This window comes from Eschrichtius robustus, chromosome 12 (genome assembly GCF_028021215.1).
Source record: "Eschrichtius robustus isolate mEscRob2 chromosome 12, mEscRob2.pri, whole genome shotgun sequence".
NCBI classification, from domain to species: Eukaryota; Metazoa; Chordata; class Mammalia; order Artiodactyla; family Eschrichtiidae; genus Eschrichtius; species Eschrichtius robustus.
In genome coordinates this window covers 64,034,770-64,059,775 of record NC_090835.1, presented here as the reverse complement: position 1 = coordinate 64,059,775, position 25,006 = coordinate 64,034,770, and the positions used below count along the sequence as shown (strand labels likewise).

The 25,006-nt window shown below is 37.5% G+C and overlaps 1 protein-coding gene across 1 annotated transcript in view; it reads left to right on the top strand.

Annotated features, from left to right (window-relative positions):
* ZNF451 (zinc finger protein 451) overlaps positions 1-25,006 on the top strand; it is a 91,858-nt gene that overhangs the window by 36,498 nt on the left and 30,354 nt on the right. The window contains exons 5-10 of the mRNA XM_068557660.1: positions 7,780-7,891; positions 11,371-11,521; positions 12,682-12,808; positions 19,454-19,607; positions 20,099-20,246; positions 22,983-24,589. Of these exons, the coding sequence (XP_068413761.1) occupies positions 7,780-7,891; positions 11,371-11,521; positions 12,682-12,808; positions 19,454-19,607; positions 20,099-20,246; positions 22,983-24,589 (2,299 nt within the window). The remainder of the gene's footprint in view (positions 1-7,779; positions 7,892-11,370; positions 11,522-12,681; positions 12,809-19,453; positions 19,608-20,098; positions 20,247-22,982; positions 24,590-25,006) is intronic.

The window sequence follows — 25,006 nt, the reverse complement described above, 5'->3', positions numbered from 1 at the left end:
CGGGCTGCTGAGTGCTGCTCGGCGCCGAGCCTCTGTGCGGGAATCTCTCCGTTTTTCCCTCTGCGCCCCTGTTGCTGTGGGGTCCACGCTGATAGCTGCGGATCGCGCCCATCTCTGAAGTTCGTTTAGGCGGCGCTCTGAATCCCCTCTCCTCGTGCACCAGGAAACAAAGAGGGAAGAAAAAGTCTCTTGCCTCTTTGGCAGCTGCAGACTTTTTCCCCGACTCCCTCCCGGCTAGCTGTGGTGCACTAACCCCTTCAGGCTGTGTTCACGCCGCCAACCCCAGTCCTCTCCCTGCGATCTGACTAAAGCCCAAGCCTCAGCTCCCAGCCCCGCCCGCCCCGGCGGGGGAGCAGACAAGCCTCTCGGGCTGGTGAGTGCTGCTCGGCGCGGAGCCTCCGTGCGGGAATCTCTCCGCTTTGCCCTCCGCACCCCTGTGGCTGCGCTCTCCTCCGTGGCTCCGAAGCTTCCCCCCTCTGCCACCCTCAGTCTCTGCCCGCGAAGGGGCTTCCTAGTGTGTGGAAATCTTTCCTCCTTCACAGCTCCCTCCCACTGGTGCAGGTGCCGTCCCTATTCTTTTGTCTCTGTTATTTCTTTTTTCTTTTGCCCTACCCAAGTACGGGGGGAGTTTCTTGCCTTTTTGGAGGTCGGACGTTTTCTGCCAGCGTTCAGTGGGTGTTCTGTAGGAGCAGTTCCACGTGTAGATGTATTTCTACTGTATCTGTGGGAAGGAAGGTGATCTCCGCGTCTTACTCTTCCGCCATCTTCTCTCCTCCCCCCATAATGTCTTGATTACTGTAGCTTTGTAGTATAGTTTGAAGTCAGGGAGCCTGATTCCTCTAGCTCTGTTTTTCTTTCTCAAGATTGCTTTGGCTATTTGGGGTCTTTTGCGTTTCCATATGAATTGTAAAATATTTTGTTCTAATTCTGTGAAGAATGCCATTGGTAGTTTGATAGGGATTGCATTGAATCTGTAGATTGCTTTGGGTAGTATAGTCATTTTCACAATATTGATTCTTCCAATCCAAGAACATGGTATATTTCTCCGTCTGTTTATGTCATCTTTGATTTCTTTCATCAGTGTTTTATAGTTTTCTGAGTATAGGTCTTTTGCCTCTGTAGGTAGGTTTATTCTTAGGTATTTTATTCTTTTTGTTGCTATGGTAAATGGGATTGTTTCCTTAATTTCTCTTTCTGAATTTTTGTTAGCGTATATGAATGCAAGAGATTTCTGTGCATTAATTTTATATCCTGCAACCTTACCAAATTCATTGATTAGTTCTAGTAGTTTTCTGGTGGCGTCTTTAGGATTTTCTATGTATAGTATCATGTCATTTGTAAACAGTGACAGTTTTACTTCTTTTTTTCCAATTTGTATTCCTTTTATTTCTTTTCCTTCTCTTATTGCCATGGCTAGGAATTACAAAACTATGTTGAATAATAGTGGTGAGAGAGGACATCCTTGTCTTGTTCCTGATCTTAGTGGAAATGCTTTCAGTTTTTCACTATTGAGAATGATGTTTGCTGTGGGTTTGTCATATATGGCCTTTATTACCTACCCCAACGGGTAGGTTCCCTCTATGCCCATTTTGTGGAGAGTTTTTATCATAAATGGGTGTTGAATTTTGTCAGAATCTTTTTCTGCATCTATTGAGATGATCATATGGTTTTTATTCCTTAATTTGTTAATATGGTGTATCACATTGATTGATTTGCATATATTGATGAATCCTTGCATTCCTGGGATAAATCCCACTTGATCATGGTATATGATCCTTTTAATGTGCTGTTGGAGTCTGTTTGTAGTATTTTGTTGAGGATTTTTGCATCTAGGTTCATCAGTGATATTGGTCTGTAATTTTCCTTTTTTGTGACATCTTTGTCTGGTTTTGGTATCAGGGTGATGGTGGCCTTGTAGAACGAATTTGGGAGTGTTCCTCCCTCTGCAGTTTTTTGGAAGAGTTTGAGAAGGATCGGTGTTAGCTCTTCCCTAAATATTTGATGAAATTTGCCTGTGAAGCCATCTGGTCCTGGACCTTTGTTTGTTGGAAAATTTTTAATTACAGTTTCAATTTCATTCCTTGTGATAGGTCTGTTTATATTTTCTAATTCTTCCTGGTTCAGTCTTGGAAAATTGTACCTTTCCAAGAATTTTTCCATTTTTCATGGTTGTCCATTTTATCGGCATATAGTTGTTTGTACTAGTCTCTTATAATCCTTTGTATTTCTGCAGTGTCAGTTGTGATTTATCCTTTTTTGTTTCTAATTTTATTGATTTGTGTCCTCCCCCCACCCTTTTTTTTTTTTTTGATGAGTCTGGCTAAAGGTTTATCAATTTTGTTTTATCTTCTCAAAGAACCAGCTTTTGGTTTTGTTATTCTTTGCTACTGTTTTCTTCATTTCTATTTCATTTATTTCTGCTCTGATCTTTATGATTTCTTTCCTTCTACTGACTTTGGGATTTCTTCATTCTTCTTTCTCTAGTTGCTTTAGGTGTAAGGTTAGATTGTTTGAGATTTTTCTTCTTTCTTGAGGTGAGCTTGAATTGCTATAAGTTGCCCTCGTAGAACTGCTTTTGCTGCGTCCCATAGGTTTTGGGCCTCCGAATCTGAACTACTGGGCTAACAGAGAACCTCAGACCCCAGGGAATATTCATCAGAGTGAGGTCTCCCAGCTGTCCTCATCTCAGCACCAAGACCCAACTCTACCCAACAGCTTGCAAACTCCAGTGCTGGAAGCCTCAGGCCAAACAACTAGTAAGACAGGAACACAGTCCCACCCATCAAAAAAAAAAAAAAAAAAAAGACGACAAAAAACATGTGTCACACATTAAAGAGCAAGTAAAAACCTACAAGACCAAATAACTGAAGAGGAAATAGGCAACCTACCTGAAAAAGAACTCAGTGTAATGATAGTAAAGATTATCTGGAATCTTGGAAGTAGAATGGAGGCATGGATTGAGAAAATGCAAGAAATGTTTAACAAAGATCTAGAAGAACTAAAGAACAAAGAAACATAGATGAACAACAGAATAACTGAAATGAAAAATACACTAGAAGGAATCAATAACAGAATAACTGAGGCAGAAGAACGAATAATGAGCTGGAAGGTAGAATGGTGGAAATAACTGCCAAGGAGCAGAATAAAACAAAAAGAATGAAAAGAATTGAAGACAATCTCAGAGACCTCTGGGACAACACTAAACACACCAATATTCGAATTATACAGGTCCCAGAAGAAGAAGAGAAAACGAAAGGGTCTGAGAAAATATTCAAAGAGATTATAGTGAAAAAATTCCCTAATATGGGAAAGGAAATAGTCACCCAAGTCCAGGAAGCGCAGAGTCCCATACAGGGTAAACCCTAGGAGAAACACACCAAGACACATATTAATCAATCTAACAAAAATTAAATTCAAAGAAAAAATATTAAAAGCAGCTATGGAAAAGCAAAAAATAACATACAAAGGAATCCCCATAAGGATATCAGTTGATTTTTCAGCAGAAACTCTGCAGGCCTGAAGGGAGTGGCAGGATATACTTAAAGTGATGAAAGAAAAAGACCTACAACCAAGATTACTTTACCCAGCAAGGATCTCATTCAGATCCAACAGAGAAATCAAAAGCTTTACAGACAAGCAAAAGGAAGAGAATTCAGCACCACCAAACCAGCTTTACAACAGGTGCTAAAGGAACTTCTCTCGGCGGGAAGCACAAGAGAAGAAAAAGACCCACAAAAACAAACCCAAAACAATTAAGAAAATGGTAAGAGGAACCTACGTATCGATAATAACCTTGAATGTAAATGGATTAAGTGCCCCAACCAAAAGACACAGACTAGCTGAATGTATACAAAAACAAGACCCATATATATGCTGTCTACAAGAGACCCACTTCAGACCTAGGGACATATACAGACTGAAAGTGAAGGGGTGGAAAAAGATATTCCATGCAAATGGAAATCAAAAGAAAGCTGGAGTAGCAATACTCGTATCAGATAAAGTAGACTTTAAAATAAAGACTGTTACAAGAGATAAGGAAGGACACTACATAATGATCAAGGGATCAGTCCAAGAAGAAGATATAACAATTATCAATATTTATGCACCCAACATAGGAGCACCTCAATACATAAGGCAAATGCTAACAACCATAAAAGGGGAAATCGACAGTAACACAGTAATAGTAGGGGACTTTAACACCCCACTTACACCAGTGGACAGATCATCCAAACAGAAAGTAAATAAGGAAACACAAGCTTTAAATGACACAATAGACAAGATAGATTTAACTGTTATTTAATTGTTATTTATAGGACATTCCACCTGAAAGTGGTGGAATACACTTTCTTCTCAAGTGCGCACAGAACATTCTCCAGGATAGATCACATCTTAGGTCACAAATCAAGCCTTGGAAAATTTAAAAAAGTTGAAATTGTATCAAGCATCTTTTCTGACCACAACGCTATGAGATTGGAAATTAATTACAGAAAAATAAACTGTAAAAAACACAAATACATAGAGGCCAAACAGTGCACTACTAAATAACCAAGAGATCACTGAAGAAATTGAAGAAGAAATAAAAAAATACATAGAAACAAATGACAACAAAAACACTATTTAATTTTAAGGAAGATCCTTTCCCCAGACTATGTTAAGTGTGTTATTTATGGGTCATGGGCAAAGTCTCTTTGAGAGAGGAGTGCTTCGCAAGTTGTCCCCCTTTTCTGCCCATTTCCTCAGTATGCTCACTTCTTTTCCCAGATCAGATGTTACAGATGTGTTAACACCACATAGGTAATAAAGCATTTGAGATGAGTTCAGAATCTGTTAGTCACTATGACAAGTAGGGTTTTTCTCAAGGGTAGTTTCAGCTTTTACCCATGTAAATGTTCATTCAGTAAAGACTTTACCTTAGCATTTGAGAAAGTTTTTTTAAACTTTGAAATTCTTGTTTATCCAGTTGTGAAGAATACATTTATCTACATTTCATTCTTTTCTAAGAAAGAAACTGACTCACACAGATACTTTAGCTCATTTTTTGCTATCCATTCATGACTTTTTTTTCTTGTTTGATTCTCCTTATATATAACTTGTTTTTTAAAACTAGATGACAGAAAGCAAAAAGAAAACAAAACTACCCAGAAAGGAAGATAATGAAACTAAAGTAAAACTAATTCTTGCAGAATTTTAGTAGGTGTTAACTGTGACTAAAAATACAGTAGAAAATGTCTTCCAGCTCTTCTAGGCCTTTGTGAATTGTTGGTGTCTCACTGTTAAAGTGGATTGTCCATCTTTTGTGATGGAAAGGTTTTAAAGAAAATTTCTTAAAATCTTCACTGGATAAATCACTTTCAGAGATAATGTGTTGTGCTTGACTAGTTGATCAGTTACCAGCTTTGCTTGTTGATATTACAGGAGTTAAGATGACTTGCATGAAGGGATGTACCCCCAACGTGTGTGGAAATAGCTGGGTGACAGGAAAAGGGTGACTAATTTGGGGGTGATTTTAGCCAGCAAATGTTTTTTGAGCATTGACTATGTATGGCCGCAGAGTTCAAATTCTATTGTAAGAAATGCCAGAGAACTTTCTTTTTAAAAAGCCTGCTTATTTTTAATTACTGGCAGTAGTTTAAAATAAGTAGGCTATTGGCTGGCATATAGCAATATTTAATCTCAATTATATTTATTTAATTTAAGGTGTTTTTTTTTTAAGATTTTTGTAAGGAACTCTGATAGATGGAACACTTCAAGGTTTTGGAAGTCCTACACAGAAGGGACCTTTTGAACTCTGTATTGAAACCAGTGGTTCTATACTTAATTTGATTACAGAGAATTTTTAAAAATGTATATAATGCATATTAACATCTTTGGAAAATTAGTATTCTATGGCCATGCTTAGAACAAAGTTGTGTAGAAGATTTTTTGCAGAGTAAAATCTTGAATCTCCCTGTCCCCCTACTTACCCTTGCTGATAGAAGATCCTGTTATAGTGATAAGTAGGTCATTCAATATTCTGGTCTATTTCTTGCAAATCCAGCATTTGTGGATTTGTGATTTCTTTTTAACAACCTTTCTGAGACACAGTATGTTGTACAGTAAGTCCCCTACTTATGAATGAGTTCCATTCTGAGAGCGCGTTTATAAGTCCAATTTGTTCATTAAGTCCAACAAAGTTAGCCTAGGTACCCAACTAACACAATTGGCTATATAGTACTGTACTGTAATAGGTTTATAACACTTTTCACACAAATAATACGTAAGAAACAAACACACACAAAATATAAAGAAAACATTTAAAATCTTACAGTACAGTACCTTGAAAAGTACAGTAGTACAGTACAACAGCTGGCATACAGGGGCTGGCATCGAGTGAACAGGCAAGAAGAGTTACTGACTGGAGGAGATCCTGGGCTTGAAATACAGATACTGTACTACCATACTCTATACAATACTGTACAGTGAAGTACACAAAATCACAACCAGTTGTAGAGTATGCACACATGTGACAATGTACACCAGACACATGAACTAACTTACTTGACTGGACATGCAAACACACATTTGTATCTTTGAAAGCTCTCATCTTGAAGGTTCGTGTGTAGGGGACTTACTGTACTGGTTAAGTGAATGGATTCTAGAATCACATTGGAGAATGAGAGTTTAAATCCTGGCATTGTTATTTATCCTTGTGCAATTTATTTGACCTTCATGTGCCTCAGTTTTCCCATCATAAAATGGGAACAATAATAGTACCAATCTCATAGAGTTATTGTGAGAATTAGATCTAAGATGCTTTTAGAATAGTGCCTGGCACGTGGTAAGTGGTTAATAAGTGTTACTTGTTAAATACAGCATGATTAGAGTATGCAAATAGATTTATCAATAACGTAACTAGAAAGATTTAGAGACTGTAACAGTCTAAAGCATCTAGTTTAGTGGTTGGCACTGGCCCACTGCCTGTTTTTATAAATAAAATTTTATTGGAACATAGCCATGCCCATTTGTTTACATATTATCTATGGCTGCTTTCATGCCGCAACAGCAGAGTTGAGTAGTTGGAAAAGAGACTATATGGGCTGCAAAGCCTAAAATATTTGCACTGTGGTCTTTTATGGAAAAAGTTTGCCAACCTTTGATCTAGACGCAATAGATGCTTTATACTGGCACATTTTAAGTACTAATGTGTGTCTGCTCTTATACTATTCACTGAACAAATATTTAATAGGCTTCTGTATACTTCAGACTATATATGGAAAATTTGAAGGAAAATGTATAAAAGGTTAAAGATGAAAATAATCATTCATATTTCCATTCCAGAGATAGCCATTGACATTTATCATATTTATTTTCTGCCTTTTTCCCTCTCTGCAGATAGAGTTACATATAGCTTGAAATAATCTTTGTTTATATTTGGCCTTATTTGTTTAATACTATTTGGTGACCCACTTGATACCAAAAGTATATTTCTGCTTCAATGAAAAAGTTTTGTGCTTCTAATGACTTTCATGAAATGTACACACCATAATTTACTTAAATGGTACCCTATTGTTGGAGATTAACTTGTTGCAAACTTTGTGCAAATGTAGATGACATTGGGATCAACATCTTAGAGCATGAACCTTTGGTTTGACTTACCTCTTTAAGATAGAGTTCTAGGTGTGGAGTTACAGGGATAAAGGATAATCAATATTTTCTGATCGCTGTTGTGACAAAATCATTTTCTTAAGGAAACTGGATTAGTAACCGTAGGTTAATTGAGTTTTTTCTTAATATCTTTAGGAAAAAATAGATTTTCAACAGGCTCATGGGTTACAAGAATTGGAATTTATTCGAGGACATTCTGATACAGAAGCAGCGAGACTGTGTGTGGACCAATGGTTAAAAATGCCAGGTAGGTATTCTTTAGAGATCAGAGTGGAACATAAGGTTACCAAGCTTCCCTAAAGCCTTAAAGCATTGTGTCTGTTTTATTCCGTTGCTAATAAGTATATAAAGTATTGAAATTTAGTTCAGTAATACTTAACAGAAGGCCTACTTTACCAATTGTCTTCCTACTTTGGCAAAAGTATGTTTTGCGTGTAAGTAATCCTTGAGCTGATCATCTATTCATTCATATGTCTCCTAGTTATTACCCTCTATGGGAGGGCGTGTAACAGGTTACTTGAGGTCAGGCTTCTCTAAGGAAGTGGAATTTAAGCTGAGATGGAAAGGATTAGCATTTATTTATTTATTTGTCAGTGCAGCCTGTGTAGATATTTTATTAAGGAAGTGTCCATGTGGGAGGCTCATCTAAAGCAGTGGGTAGCTTCTTCGTTACTAACTCTTTGCAGACCTGAAATTCCTGGAAGAGTCACTGTGCAGCGTTTTCCTCCTACCAGATAATTGGTAGAATTTTTTAGAGCCACCATGGCAACTTTTCTAGCCTGTCTTGTAGAAGACCCACTGAGCCCTTACAAGCTTGGGATATCCACAGAATCCTTAGCTGTGGATTTAATCCAGCAGAAAGTTTAATTACAAAAAGTCTTAGAAATATCTATGTATGCAGTGCTCAACTTTGAACCTAGGTATCTTATTCTATAGTTTTCAGAGGGCTTTTCTTTGAATAGAATCAAATTGCCACTTTTAAAATAATTCCAATAATTTGTAGATATTTTAACACTTGGCCACTCCCTGAAACTGTATTTTGTTCTTATCTCCCAATGTGTTTGTGCCTGGCAAACTCCCACCTTGCCCCATCCTCCTTTTTAAATACCCTTTCCTCTTTTTTTCTTCTTAGTTGCCTGTGGGGTTAGCCCTACAGATAACATTCAATACTAGAGGTTGCTAGGTTTATTTAGTCTGCATAAGTTTGGTTGTTCAGCTGTCTTTGATCCCCCAGTGCTTTATTCATTTCTCTCAAATAGTTTCTACCCTGTTACGTTGCATTGATAAGTTTACGTGTCTGTGTCTTTTACCAGATTTATATGCTCCGTGGGGACAGAGACTAAGGCTTATTAATCCTTTTTAGTGTCAGTGCCTAAAAAGAAGGCTCAGCATAGAGATGTCCAATAAGTGTTGGTTGAATATTATATAAGAGTGGGCTGTAAGCAATTGCATATGAACACAGAAAAGAAGCCTAGAACTCGGGTACCAAATGTGACTGTCATTCAACTAAAGAAAAGAATTGTTTGGCATTCCAGACCTACTTTAGAAAAAATACTTAGAAATTATGGTCCTTAGCTGCATCAGAGTCACCTGGGAGTCTTAAATACACATGTCTGGGCCTAGAGATAATTCTAGGGCACCTGTAGATTTGGGAAGATTCCTACGTGATTTTGATAGGAAAATGGGCTAGAACTACAAGGCTCAATCTACAAGATCTCTTGTAAAAATCGTTCATCTCATATGAATCTATCACTTTCAAGTCTTGTCTAGAATGATTGCTGGGCCAGTAATATGTCCCTTTAGGCCTAATCCCTGGCCTCCAGATTGTCAGAATATTTTAATTCATTGTAAATTGAATTCATGAGCATCTGTTTATATATTTCTGGGAACAAATGAGTCACTTAGCTGTGTCTTTAGGATTTTTTGCAAGATGTGGTATTGTATCAGTATATCACTTCAGGTGACACCTGGTTCATTGGTGGCTGATAAGCTTGTGCCTTGAGTTAAGGTCTTTAGTTATGCTCTTTTTATGTGACTGTTTTATCTTTTTGCTTGGTCCCTGCCACTCTGTAACGCTGAAGTCTGGGGTCTTTTGCTAGCACAGCTGCCTTAGCATTGGGCTATACTTGGTGTGGTGCCGTTCCACACGTGGGCTTCACAGAATGCTGAGATCTTTGAGGAGAGGAGAGCTGGGGAGAATAGAGATGGCATTGTTCTCGTCAGTTATAAAAAGTGAGATTCTACTTCTTAGTAGCATTAAGGGACTTGTTCAATCTGTTCCAAAGTATCCAACCATTATAATTCAGTTCTTTGATTAGAAGTAGTTTGAGTACTTTATAATTACTCAAACTGGAAATCCATCTTTTATTTTTTATAGACTTTTATAGTTAGGCCAATTTCCACACATTTGAATACTTAGTAATTTAAAAACAACACTCTGTACTATTTAAGGAAAAGAACTGTTTAAATCTCTCTGTATTTTGCCTTTCCATAGATAAAGCTTATTTTCTTTCTGGCTTGTTTTCTCCACTTTGATTTTTGTCCAGAACCTCTGTTTGGCTAAATAAAGGTTTTAATAGGCAACACCTAGAATGTGGATGGACAGTAAATAAAAATTATTATAATTCTGACTGCATTAAAAAATTAAAGATAAAAAAGTATATTGTTGTTAATGCCTCTTTTAATATGATTAATGCTATGTTAGTCGTTGTTTATTGGTAGAACACATTTATAAGCATTTTGGCAGCATTTAATAGAGGCATTTCCCCCATGAACAGCAGAAAAGCATTGAAACCTTCAACATATATAACCATTTGGGGATCTTAACTAGATGATGTTAAAGGAATAACATTTATTCTAGTTAAATGCTTAGGGGCTTTGTAGAAATTGCCATAAAGATAAATACACAGCTTTTTGTTGTATGAAATATTCAAGGTATTTGAGTGAAACAATTTACAAGAAATAATAATAAAAGATAATAATCAAACTATCTAGAGTATATATTAGAATCCTCCTGGCAGTTTTTACAATTCTTTGTTTATACAGCATAACTCTAAATTTTTCATTGTGTAACATGTATTGGGAGTTTGCCTGGGAAGAAAATTTGGCTAAGTCTAGAAAGCTATGTGACTATTAAGACCAAGATTATAAAGAAAGAAAAGGGATGAAGAATGGACCAGGATAAAGGGGATAATTAAGGCATTCTCCTTGTCTCTCTGTCCTCTTCACTCCTTCACACCCTCCCAGTTACATTGTTTGACATAATATTCATAGAACCCAGATCCTCTGTAATATAACTAAACCTTATGATGTGTTTAAGATAGTTAAAAGAGAAAATAAGAATTAGAAGAAAAAAATCTTTGCCAACTTCCATAAGTGAAAAGAAGGGAGGCAGGAATAGGGGTTCTGTAGAGCAACTGGTTTTCTAATATATTCCATCTTTGATGTTTCCTGGCTGTTGAACTTAAGGGAACAGTTTTTTTCCTCAGGTAATGTTACTTGGGGATGTTAACGGCTTCCCTTGTCCCAAATAGCTATTTACTTGTAGGTTGTTATATCTTTTATAAGAAAGTTTGTAAACACCTAATTACAAGTAGGATCACCCAGTTGATTGTTTTCATTGATTTTCATTGATTGATTTTCATTGTTTTTTCATAATTCTGATTACCAGTCCAAAGGACAAGTATCTGAAATAGAAACTTAAGAATTTATATTCCAATGATGCAGGACTCAAAACAGGCACGACTAATTCTGGAACAAAAAGTTCGTTCCGAAGAGGAGGCCAAATACGAGTGTCTGGGAAACCAATTTCATGTCCCATAATGCACTGCAACAAGCAGTTCGATAATGGGCACCTTCTCTTAGGACATTTGAAAAGGTAAGTGTGATATTTAGAATAGTGGATGCTGAAGATGAAATGAAAGCGTGATGCACCTCTACCGTTGTGATTATAGCTTTATATTCCAAACTCATTGTTTTGTGCTATTATGATGTAATTTTTTCTAATTTACATTTCTTAGGCTTCCTAGAAGGCTTGAAATCAGATTATTTTAGTGATATTCAATCCTAATATGTCTCATAAAATTCTGACCAGACTTTTTGCATTGATATGCATTTGGATCAGTTTTAGAGAAATGCAGTCCATTAGAAAATCCAACATTTAGCAAATTTGAAGAGACACAAAGCACTTACAGATATTTGGGCTAGCCTAAAGAAAGCTAGTATGGCATTACAAAATAAATGCTAAAGGCAAACCAAATGTACCAAAGTTAACAATAAATGTTCTATTTATGAAATCCATCTTATTAATTTACTGAATTTTTGAATAGTAGAGCTTGAGCAAGTAAATATCAAGGGAAGACAATATTAAAGGCATTAAATAGTCTTATCTTCAGTCTCCCCTTCTCATAGTTTAAAGATGGGAATTGAGAGTTTGGAGCTCTAAGCCTTCTCTTTTCCAGATGTCTCACCCTACTTACACCTTACCTTATTACTTTTAGAGCCTTCTGGAGGGGCTTCAGCATTCTACAGATAACTATATTTTAAGTATTTTTAAAAAGTCTTTGAGGTAGTTTTAAATGACACAAATTTGTTAAATGGTTAAAATGACATTAAAAGGATTAAAAGCCATTTTTAGGAAATAGGTGTGTGCCAGAAATCTTGACATGAGATTATTATTCCAGTGGTTCATTTACAATTATTTGTGAGTTTTATGGTAAATAAAGCAAGAAGGAACAGATGATGGCTGTACAGTTTTCAAACTGGAAGTTTACCAGTTTGGCAAGACATGCTTAAATCCATTTTATTGGATCTTAGGTACTTTTATGAAATGTAAAGCTGTTGGTCACTGTTTGAAGAGATTGCATGGCATATGGGAACCACTTGATATTTCTTGAATATAAACATTAATATTTCAGTAGAAAAAGTGTAAAGTCCTGAATGTGTGTGTGTGTGTGTGTCCAGCTTAACAAATGAAGCAACATCGTTCTGCCCCTAGAATGTCAGATTTTCTAATGTTACCTCTCTTTTGCTGAGTAGGTTTGATCACTCTCCATGTGATCCAACAATTACACTACATGGACCTTTCATCAGTTCTTTTGCTTGTGTAGTATGTTATAAAAATTTTGTTACTCAACAACAATATAGGGATCACCTTTTTGCTAAGGTAAGAGCATATCCTAAGCTAAGAGTAGGTATTCTTTTTCTAGAGAACCGTGGAATGGGATATAGGTGTTTTCTTGCTGCTCTTAAGGTTGCACTCAACAATGATGCACATAAAGATCAAAATTATGATTGTCTATGGGGAATAAAATTACTTGGAACATTAAATTATTGTGGGCAGGTAACCCTGATAGCTGAAAGCCAGGAGTCTTAAAGAATATCATTTTTAGGGAGTTGCTCTATGAAAATAACTTACTTTGTTCAAGATGTTCTGTGAGTTAGTCACATGATAACCAGAACATTATTCTTAAGTGTGATGCCGTTCACTGCTGGTTGAATTGTTGGAGCCACGTAGTAAATAATGATTCCTTTATTAATGCTGGTATTAAGAGATAGATCTGGTATTTAAAAGGCTGGTATTTAACACTTGCATTAAGTGTTAAATCTCAAGGGATATAAGATTGATTCATGATATTAGCAAACTCAATGTAATGAAGAACTCTGTAATAAGTGTTTCCCACACTTGATATTAGATATCTCACTAGTTAACATTACAAAATGTTAATTGTGCAATATGTTCACTGTGGAAAAAATTTTAAAATACTAACAAAAAGAAAATAAGAAATCACTTTTTAAAAAAATTTATTGAAGTATAGTTGATTTACAATGTTGTGTTGATTTCTGCTGTACAGCAAAGTGATTTAGTTATACATATATATACATTCTTTTTTATATTCTTTTCCATTGTGGTTTATCATAGGATACTGAATATAGTTCCCTGTGCTATACAATAGGACCTTGTTGTTTATCCATCCTTATGTAATAGTTTGCCTCTGCTAACCCCAAACTCCCAGTCCTTCCCTCCTCCATTTCCCCTCCCCCTTGGCAACCACAAGTCTACTGTCTGTGTCTGTGATTCTGTTTCTGTTTTGTAGATATGTTCATTTGTGTTGTATTTTAGATTCCACATATAAGTGATATCATATGGTATTTTTCTTTCTTTTAAGAAATCGCTGTTAATTTCACTTATAGAGATAAGCATTGTTAACATTTTTATGTATATATTTCTGCTTTTTCTCCATATATAAATGTTTTTACATAGGATAAAGTATGTAAATTTTTTCGTAATTAAGAAAAGCAGTGTATTGTAAACATAAATGTTTAAATATATGTTGAATCAGTATGTACATTTAAAATCAATGAATGGCATTCTGTATGAATATATTATAGTTCATTTAATTTCCTACTAGATGTATTAATTGTTTACATTTTTCTGTTATTAAAAACAATAACACATTAAATATCCTTGTAGCTAAAAACCTATGAGAAGATCCATGCTTGATGTATTTGCTGAGTAAATATTAGGTTTTGAAATAGTAAAATGCTAATGTCCAGAGAGAACTAGGGTTTTTCTTTAAACCATGTTTTCAGAATTTGCTAATCTCTAGCCCTATACTTGAAAAGTCACGTGGGTAGTAACTTGGATTCTGTAGAGGTTCATACAAAAAATGAAGACTTGCACTCCCAGGTGTCTCTGGTTGAGTTCTGCGGTTGACTGACCCCTGTTCTGGTGCTGGAGAGTGTTCCCAGGATAGATGTGCCTCTTGACGCTGAGTTCGTTGTATACTTAGTCATTAGTTTTGGGGAGCCTGTGTCTTGTTCAACCCTGATGAGTCACCGTAGTACGAGAGGAATCCACGTGCTCTAGAATGAATAAGCTGCGATGGTACATCATCAAGTGAAATCGGAGTTCAGAGGAAGGGGAGAGGAGTAGCAGGAGAAGCTGACAGAGCACTGCAGAGGAGAAGCAGTCCTCCAGGCTTGGATTTGGATAGATGGAAAGGACAAGTGGTATAATCACAGGAAGGTTTGAACAAGAGCCTACACAGAGTAGCAAATATGGGAATAGGTAGCATGCAGAGAACAGGTAACATAGCAGGCCTGAGACTTCTGTCCTTAGATGGACTTGCTTGCAAGGTTGGCACTGGGCTGTTGTCTGGGAACTTAGATTTGGCGGGTCCCTACGAGTCTCTGATGAGTGGCCCTTTGTGCATGAACTGTTGGTGCAGACAGTGTGGTTTATGCTGAACACCTAATTTCCTTGTGGGGGTCTGGAATTTTGGTCTGTACTGGGAAGGTGTGATCCTGCCCCCTGAGCACTGAGTCTCTAAGGTATTGTTCATGTGCATTGCTGCAGTTCATTGTTAAGTACGTCCTGTGTGTCTCTGCTGGGAGAGGACCCTTGGAATCTTACACCTGGTTTCTTCTGGACCTTGCCTAGTGTGCTTTTCCCCCTTTGTATCCTTTTGTATCCTTTTGCTGTAATAAATCATTGCCATGAGTACAACTGTGCACCAAGTCCTGTGAGTCCTAGCCAACCACCAAGCCTGGGGATGGTCCTGGGGACTCCCAACACAAGTACAATAGTAACTTGACTACAAAGGCACAAAATTTAAACTTGATATTGGCAAGATACTGGCAGTATCACAGGACGTGACATGATGAAAATAATTCTTATATCTTCAGAGCTAGAGGGACTTTAAATTCTAGAACCAAATTCCTTCTCCTTTTTTAGGGACACCAAAGAGATTGAGTGGTATTAGAATGGCACCAGTGTTCAGGGTGGATTCAAAGATGTGGACAAGGAGACCAGTTTAGGTGACTTCAGCAGTAATTTAGCTTTGAGATGAGAAAAGGGTTTGCTTAGGTAATGACATTTAAAATAAGGACCTTAAAGTGGACCCAAAAGACACATTAAAGAAAGAAATGATAGGGCTGTCTAGTGCCCTGACACAGGTTTGGGGAGAGAAGGGAAAAGGGTGCAACTACATTCCATAGTTTTTTAGTGTTTGCAGTGGGTCACTAGTATTCCACCTTTTTCAGAACTGGAGTTCTTTCAGGGCATGTTTTTCTATTCCATGCTGTAAGCATATTTATCTTTTTTCTTCAATAAATCTGAATAGATATTTTAACCTTAAAATTAATTAATACTCTCATTTGTGTTTTCCCAAATTTCATTAATTTGTTTCCTTTTTTTTTCTGGGAATCACTCATCCTATGCTGTTTTGCCCTCCCTTTTGCCGTCTCCCCGGGAAGTAAATTTATGATATTCAGCCTTCTGGGAGGCAATATGGTAAAACAGAACAAAGGCTTTCATGTCAGACAGACCTGGATTCCACTGTTACTTTTATTAGCTATGTGTTCTCACCAAGTTACAGCACATCTGTGAGCTTGGTTCTTCATCTCTAAAGTGGAATTGTTATACTTACATACAAGATTGTTGAGAGAAAACATAATACAATATAAAGCACTTATGGCCTGACATATAGTTTTTAATAAGAGCTCCTATTGCTTATTCTTTGGAATGTCTGTCACAAGGACTCGGAAGGAACCAGTCATTACGTATCTTAAATGAGCCAGAAGAGGTCGCTAGAAGATTGCATACCTGTGAATTCTGTTTCATAAAGATGATGTTCTTCAATGAAATTGTGAAACTGTCCACAATTTGCATTGTTTGCCTTGCTGCCCTTCCCTTTTCTTTTTATCTCCAGTTTCTTCTGTCTAGACTCATGCCTCTCAAACTTTAAAGTGCACACAGATCACTTGGGAGTCTTGTTAAAATGCAGGTTCTGACTCAGTAGATCTGATGTGGGGCCTTAGATTCAAGATTTCTAACAAGCTTCTAGGTGATGGCAGTGCTGCTGGTCTTTGAGTCATACTTTGAGTAGCAAGTGTCTAGTGTTTTTTGACATTCAAGCTATCCAGGGACTTCCCTCGTGGTCCAGCGGTTAAGACTCCGTGCTTCCACTGCAGGGGGCATGGGTTCGATCCCTAGTCCGATCGCACATGCCTCGCAGGATGGCCAAAAAAAAAAAAAGACTGTCCAGTGGGTCTGTCACTGGGTAACTTCCTGTTTTTCTCCTTTTTGGTGCTGGTGGGGATGGTGGAGGATGTATCGTAAGCCCCAGGGTGCCTCAGTGTTACTTGTGGGTCGGTGGGCATTACAACTCTCTCTCATTCTGTTCCTAGGGCCATTCTGTCATTGAAGGTGACTCTTCCCCCTCCCCAGCCCGAGGCAACCAGTACACTACTTTCTGTCTCTGTGGTTTTTGCCTTTTCCAGACATTTCATTAAATGGAATCCTACAATATGTGGCCTTCTGCAAAAAGATTCTTTCACTTACCATGATGTTTTCAAGGCTTATGCATGTTGTGACATATGTCAGTACTTCATCCTTTTTATTGCCAAGTAATATTCCATTGTATGGACATATGCCACTTTCTGTTTATCAGTTCAGTTAGTGGACACTTGGGTTGTTTTCACTTTTTGACTGTTGTGAATAATGCTAATATAAACAAATGTACAAGTCTTTGTGTGGTCATACTTTTTCACTTCTCTAATGAGTTAATTGTTGGGCCATATGGTTATCATCTTTAAGTTTTTGAAGAACTACCAAATTGTTATCCATCACAGTGTACCAGCTTACTTTCCCACCAACAATGTTCCAGTTTCTTCACATCCTTGCCAACACTTATTATCTGTCTTTTAAAATAGCCATCCTAGTGGGTACCTATGAAGTGGTATCTTATTGTGGTTCTACTTTTTTTATGTATACAAATTTGTATGGTGTGTTTTGATTTAATATAACTGGAAATATAATGGTAAAAAGGAATTGAGTACTTCCCAGACATCCTATTTCCCATTCCTTCCCCTAGTTTGTAGAAGTTATTTGCAAATATGCTATACTTTTGCAATAGGTATATGCCAATAAAATTTTATGTAGAATCACAGTTTTTGTTCTATTGAGCAAACAGTTTAAACAAGCTTATTTTGAATCCACTTATAACTCACAGTTGAACTAAAGCTTCTTAGAGTTCTTCAGGTAGGGGTCATTTGTATAAATTGGTTGGTAGTAAATGCTTTTAGTGCTCTTATTTGGGACCTTCTAATTGGAATGCAAAGTGTCATACTGGGTGTTATCTTCTGCATGGCTCTCACCAAAATAAAATGGGGTGAGGAGTAGTGGAAAGAGCATAGGATTTACCACCACAGCTATAAAGCTGGGTGTGGATGGTAGCTTTGTCTCTTCTGAGGGTACAACTTGGAGGGGAGTGATAACTTTGTTGACTTATGTAAACTTCAGTTTTCTCATTTGTAAATAATGAAAATAGTACTTCACGGGGTTATTGTAAGGATTAAGTGGAAAAGCACATTTGAACCATAAGGTGGTGCTTGACATATGCTCAGTATAAATGTAAATTTCCTATCCCTCCTCCTGTTGCATTTCATAAGCAACTACACAAACTATTTTGATATCCCTAATGTTAATGATAGTAAATTTAAGAAGACACAATACAACTTTTAAGGCTATTACTCTAAAGACCATTAACAAGAAGTTACATTATATTTATACGCAGCACACATACAGTTATACATACGCATATAAATATACACTTAAAAATATTTCCGATTTGGGAATAGAGGAGACTCTTAGCCAAGTTTGGAAACCTGGACTCTAGAAAAGACATACCTGTTTGTATCAGAATTTTAAGGTGACCATATACTAAATTAATAGATGTTTGATGAAGACTATTTGAGAAATGGAGGATGAGACAGAGTTAGTTTTGATAACAGAGAATGGATACAAGTTGACCAGAGGGGAAAAAACAAAAACAATCAAAACATGAGGCTGGAATGGAATAAGCAGTGCACAGAATTGTATGAATAAATGCTCACACTCACTAGTAGACAGGAAAGGCAAATTAACATAACACACATCTGTAAGACTGCAAACATGAAAATAAGATCTGTAATCGCTATTGTGCCAGACTCACTCAGTGCTAGAGAATCGGAATTCGTAGAGCCTTTTTGAGAAGCAGTTACACAATATCTTTTAATATTCAAATAATAAACCTTTTAACCCAATGCGGCCAATCCTGATAATGAGAGAAAAGCACTATTTAATGAGGATATATAGTCAACAATATTTACAAAACCATTGTTTACAGTGGCAAAAAAAAAAAACGCCTGGAAATGAATAGTTGACTAAATCTCAGTAGATCCACACCATGGAGTAGTTTGTAGCCATTAAGAAGAATAAAGTAGAGCGACACCAGTTGATTTTTAGGGATTTCCATTAGTTATTGTGGAATAAGAAAACTAAGAGGCAGAAGAATCTGTAAGATGACAATATTTGATAAAACAATGGCAATTCCCCTTGTGTATTTATTTTTGTGTGGAGAAATTTATGGAAGAATACATATTTGTAAACGTAGGTTATATTGCAGAGTAGAGTGAGCAAAGCAAAACATAAGAAAAAGTATATGTGATATGAAAACATTTATGCATTTATATAATATTGCATATAGATGTATATATAAAAAGAAAAATGTATAGAAAGCAAATGTACTTGTATGTTTATTGTCACAGAAAGATGGTAATAATTTGTTTTTAAGGAAATAATTTAAAATTTCATATATGGGACTTCATTTATGACAAAAAAATCCACAGTTCACACTCAGGGAAGAAAAGTTTTCATGTTAAAAACTGATACAAAATATTCCAAATAAATAGGAAAATTTGAAAGTTGATTTAAGAAATTGAATATTGATTTTAGTTGTCTATAATAAAGCTTTGCCTTATATTTTAGGAAGCTGCAGATGATGGACATAAAAACAACCTTCTTCCTCAGATTATTCAGTGTTTTGCGTGTCCAAATTGCTTCCTTCTTTTTAGCAGCAAGGATGAGTGTTTGAAGCATATGTCTGGAAAGAATCATTTCCATCAGAGTTTTAAACTGGGTGGTATGTTAATACTCTCTTTTGCTGAAAATTATTAAACTACTTTAACCTTTGCTGATTTACCATACTTCTCAGATAATTCTTGAGGTAACTTATCTTCACATTAGTTTTGAGAACCATGAAAACAAAAGATTTTTATCTCATTTTTTATTTTTCATAAAAGATTCTCATTATTTACTTGCACCTAAGGGTAAGGTTTACTTTGAGGAATGAAGAGAAACTTGGGAAGAAAACATTTATGCAGGATAATGTTTTTGTATATCCATTGGGAAGTTGGGTGTTTCTCTGCATTTAAGACTCAAATTTTAACTTGAGCATGAGTTCAGCATCCATTGCACTTAATTGAGGCTAGAAAACGACTTCTCTTAGATTTTTATCACATAAATACCCATCTTCTTTTACTTACCTCACCTGATGTTGAGAAAGGCAAAGGGGAGGAAGGCCGGGTCACTCTACTCAGATCTTTGCAAGTCATAGTTCATTTTGTCTTTCAGATGACAAGGGAATGGCACAGCCAATATCATTTCCATCTTTTGCAAAGAAACTTTTGATCTCTCTGTGCAAAGATGTTCCATTTCAAGTTAAGTGTGTGGCCTGCCACCAGACACTGCGTTCCCACATGGAGCTCACTGCCCATTTCAGGTTTGTACGGGGCTAGTCTTGGGCTGTAAGATTCCCGCCCAATAAGCTCCTCACCAGCCAGAGGACTCAACAAATACTTTTCTATTCTGTGTTTCTCTCCTTCTAAAATGAGAGTGTATATTTGCCTGGACATTACCCAAACTTAGCATAATGAAAGAAGTGAGAGGTGTGAGAAAAGTGGATATATTGATGTTGCTGTGAACATAAAACAAGCTAACAGTTCTAAGTTCTGCATGTGCTGTTGAGGGCTGTGCCTGGAGGAGGAGAGGGTTAAGATAGAACCTTGGCTTTGAGTCAACCAGCATGGAAAGTATCACAACCAAGTGAAAAATTACATGTCAGTGAAAGGCCAAGTTTGTCAAACAATCAAGTATCCTTTTTTTGTCTTTACAATGGAAAGTATCAAGCACTATACAAAAGTAAGGAGAATCGTATAATGAACCCCAGTGTACCTTTCACCAGGCTTCAGTAGTTATCAACACATGACAGTCGTGTTTTATTTATACTCTCATCCCCACAAGTTCTTATTTTGAAGCAAATCTTGTCATTTTATCTGTAAATACTTCAATATATATCTATGAATGATAAGCACTCTTTTTTTTAAAAGAAAAATAACTAATACCATTATCACACTTTAAAAAACTAGTTTTTTAAATATCATCAAACACCTAGTCAGTTATCAAATTTCCCTGATTACTTCATGAAGTTTTTTACATTTGGTTTGTTGGAATCATAATTCAAAGTCTGTACTTTGCATTTAGATGCTCTGTCTCTTAGGTCTTTTTTTCCCCATTATTTCTTTAAAATGCATTAAAATTGTATCACACTACTAAGTGATACAATTGCATTTGTTTAAGTAGAACAATTGTTTTCACAAACCTTCAAGTAAAATATGTTCTCAAAAAACAGAAGCAGTGGAGTATAATCACTCTGTATATACTCAGTATAATTATTGATGTTAACAGTCCTGGTTCTGACTTATATTTCATGAGTTCATATCCTGGTTCTGCCTTTTATTTTTATTCCTAATTTTTTTAATGGAAAATTTCAACTCTGTGAAAGTCAGCTGAATAGTATAATGAACCTCCATTTACCCATCACCCAGTTTTAATAATAATCAACACTGCCATTCTTCTTTTATTTATATATCTGTATGCTCCTTACTGCCCTTAATTATTTTTTACAGTTCTTTGTTTCTGAGATACAATTTCGATTTATTGAAGTATACAAATCTTAACCTTTATGATTTTGACTACTGGATACATCTCTTAACCCACACTTTTACCATCCTGTGTTACCTCTCCGTGGAAAGTTCCATTGTTCCCTTCCTGGACACTTCCCACCCTCCTGTGTTACCTCTCCGTGGAAAGTTCCATTGTTCCCTTCCTGGTCACTTCCCACCCTCTCACCCCCAGGCAGTCTATTCTGATACTTTTTCCACCTTACGTTGGTTTTATCTCCTCTAGGACTTTATGTAAATGGAGTCATATATAGTATGCACTCTTTTGTTTTTGTCATAATATCTGTAAGATTCATCCATATTGTTTAGTACATTGTTCCTTTTTATTTGTGAGTAGTATTCTATTGTATGAATATAGCACAATTTGTTTATTCATTCTTATGTTGATGGACAGATTTTAGCTAGTGTGAATAAAGCTGCTGTGTACATTTTATACAAGCCTTTTTATAGACATAGGTTTCATTTCTCTTGGATGAATATCTAGGAGTGGAATTGCGGGATCAAAGAGTAGGTGTGTATTTAATTTTATAAGACACTACTAGACATTTTCTCAAAGCGTTTGCACTGGCGCACGTTCCTACCAGCCAGGTGTGAGAGTTCCAGTTCCTCCATATCCTTGCCAAGGTTTGCCGTTGCCAGTCTGTTTCATTTTAGTTGTTCTTTTGAGAGTCTCACTGTGGTTTTAATCTGGATTTCCCTAATGAACAATGATGTTGGACACTTTCTTTAGTATAAAAGCAACCATGGGCATGGCATTTTCCTGACGTAAAATCAGTTCGTTCTAGGTACAGGGTTGTTGAGAGTCTCACTGTAGTGCTCCTCTGTACTGTTTAATTACCGCAGAGAAGTTAATTACTTGCTTGTCTCATGACGTTCCTATCAGTGCATTTGATATAGTTTTTACTTGTCTAAAATTTGTCTGAATTTTTAAAAAATTTTTTGATTCTAGTTTTACCCTTTGGTGTATGGATTAGAAACAGATAAAGTATAGGTAATGGTCAGGTAGATAGAATATTATTATATCATCTGCAACTTTATTTATTTTTTTAAAATTTATTTTATTTATTTTTGGCTCTGTTGGGTCTTCGTTGCTGCACACAGGCTTTCTCTAGTTGCCGCGAGTGGGGGCTACTCTTTGTTGAGGTGCACAGGCTTCTCATTGCAGTGGCTTCTCTTGTTGCGGAGCACGGGCTCTAGGAACGCGGGCTTCAGTAGTTGTGGCACGCAGGCTCTAGAGCGCAGGCTCAATAGTTGTGGTGCACAGGCTTAGTTGCTCCGCGGCATGTGGGATCTTCCTGGACCAGGGCTTGAACCCATGTCCCCTGCATTGGCAGGTGGATTCTTAACCACTGTGCCACCAGGGAAGCCCTGCAACTTTATTGAAAAACAATTTTTAGTGCTTATGTATACATTGTTTACTTTATAATTCCTACAATAAAAAGCAGAGATACTATATTTAGAAAATACTTAAGAGTTTATTTTTTTGTCCAATTTAGAGTTCGTTGTCGAAACGCTGGTCCTGTAGCTCTAGCTGAGAAGAGCATTGCTCAGGTGGCAGAGAAATTCCTACTGAGAGGTTATTGTCCACATTGCAACCATGTCTTTGTGGATGAAACCAGTACCCGGAATCACAAGCAGAATTCAGGACACAAAGTCCGAGTCATTAACTCAATGGAAGAATCAGTCTTACTTTATTGCCACACCAGTGAAGGGAACAAACCCCCTTCTGACTTGCACCTGTTGCAAGATCAGTCAAAATTTTCATCACTTAAAAGAAATATGTCCGTTCGGGAATCTAGCTCACAAGATTGCAGCACTGTTCCAAAAAAGAAGATTAATTTAGGAGATAAAAGCCATGGGGGTATGGTTTGTGTTCAGAAGGAAAAGTCACTTGTTAAAACCTGGTTTTGTGAATGCCAGCAACGCTTCCCAAGTGAAGAAGCAGTAGAAAAGCACGTTTTCTCAGCAAACACAATGTGTTATAAGTGTGTGGTCTGTGGGAAGGTGTGTGAAGATTCAGGAGTCATCCGTTTACATATGAGCCGCGTTCATGGAGGGGCACATTTAAATAACTTTATTTTCTGGTGTCGGACGTGCAAAAAGGAGTTGGCAAGGAAAGAGGCTATAATGGGCCATGTGACTGAGTTTCATAACGGACACAGTTATTTTTATGAGACAGATGAGGTAGAAGGTGACACTTTGCCGTCATCCTCTACAACTTTGGTGAATGATCTGACTGCTGATAATCCTTCTTCAACTATTACTATTCTTGATCATTCCCCAGCAACCAGTCCTCCAAGCGGTAAATGGCAATGCCGAATTTGTGAAGATATGTTTGACTCCCAAGAATGTGTAAAACAACACTGCATGTCTTTAGCAAGTCACCAGTTTCATAGGTATAGCTGCGCCCATTGCAAAAAGACTTTTCACAAGATGGAAACACTGTATCGGCATTGCCAAGATAAACATGACAACGAAATAAAGATGAAGTATTTCTGTGGGCTTTGTGATCTGATCTTTAATGTGGAAGAAGCGTTTTTGAGTCATTATAAGGAGCACCACAGCATAGACTATGTATTTGTGTCAGAAAAAACGGAAACTTCCATTAAAACCGAGAGTGATTTTCCGGTTATAGAGACCGGTAACCTGATGACGTGCGGCTGCCGGGAGAGCTACCTCTGCAAAGTCAACAGAAGGGAGGACCACGCTCGCTGTCTGCAGACCCTTCTGGGCCAGGGCCGCCTGTGGTTCCGCTGCGGCGCATGCTCGGCCACGGCGCAGGCCACGGATGACATGCTGGCACACGTGCGCCAGGCGCACGCAGAGCAGGAGGTTGCGGGGGGCGCGCCGTGGTGCCTGATCAAGTGCGGCACCTGCACCAAAGCCTTCCAGGACCCCGAGAGCGCGCAGCAGCACTTTCACGGGAAACACTGCTTCCTGCGGGAGCCCAGCGTGGCCCGCTTCGGGCCTGAGCAGACGAGCCCGTACACGTTTGCTGCCAGTTCTTCCCGTGCAGAGAGAAAGCTGAGACAGGCAGCAAGCTGTCCACAAACTTCAGACCCGGAGAGAGGAGCCGAGACTGACGTGAGCTGTCAGAGTGCAGGTACGGCTCTACAACCCTGACATCCGTACACGTTTCCCGTTTCCGTTTAGAAGCACGCGCATGTGTAGCCACCCTCTTTGCTCCTAGGGAGCCAGTGTTGAAGCCCGGACGTGATGGGCTGATGCGTCAGCCAGTTAGTTACCGCGGCGTGCACTTTACCGGGAGGGATCTGTATTCCCGCTGCTTCAGGCAGCCACTCTCTCAACCTAAGGGCACAAGGAATATCTGTTACGCTAAATAATAGGTACTTTAGATAACATTTTCTTTTCTTTTCCAAAAGACATGGGAATTTTGAAAGATGAGGGAAATAGATGGTCTTTCTCAAAGTCAGATTTGAAAGTTATCCTGCACCGTACTGTCATTTAGATTTAAGTTCAATAAAAAGATAAATCAGGTGAATTCTTTTTATTTCTATTT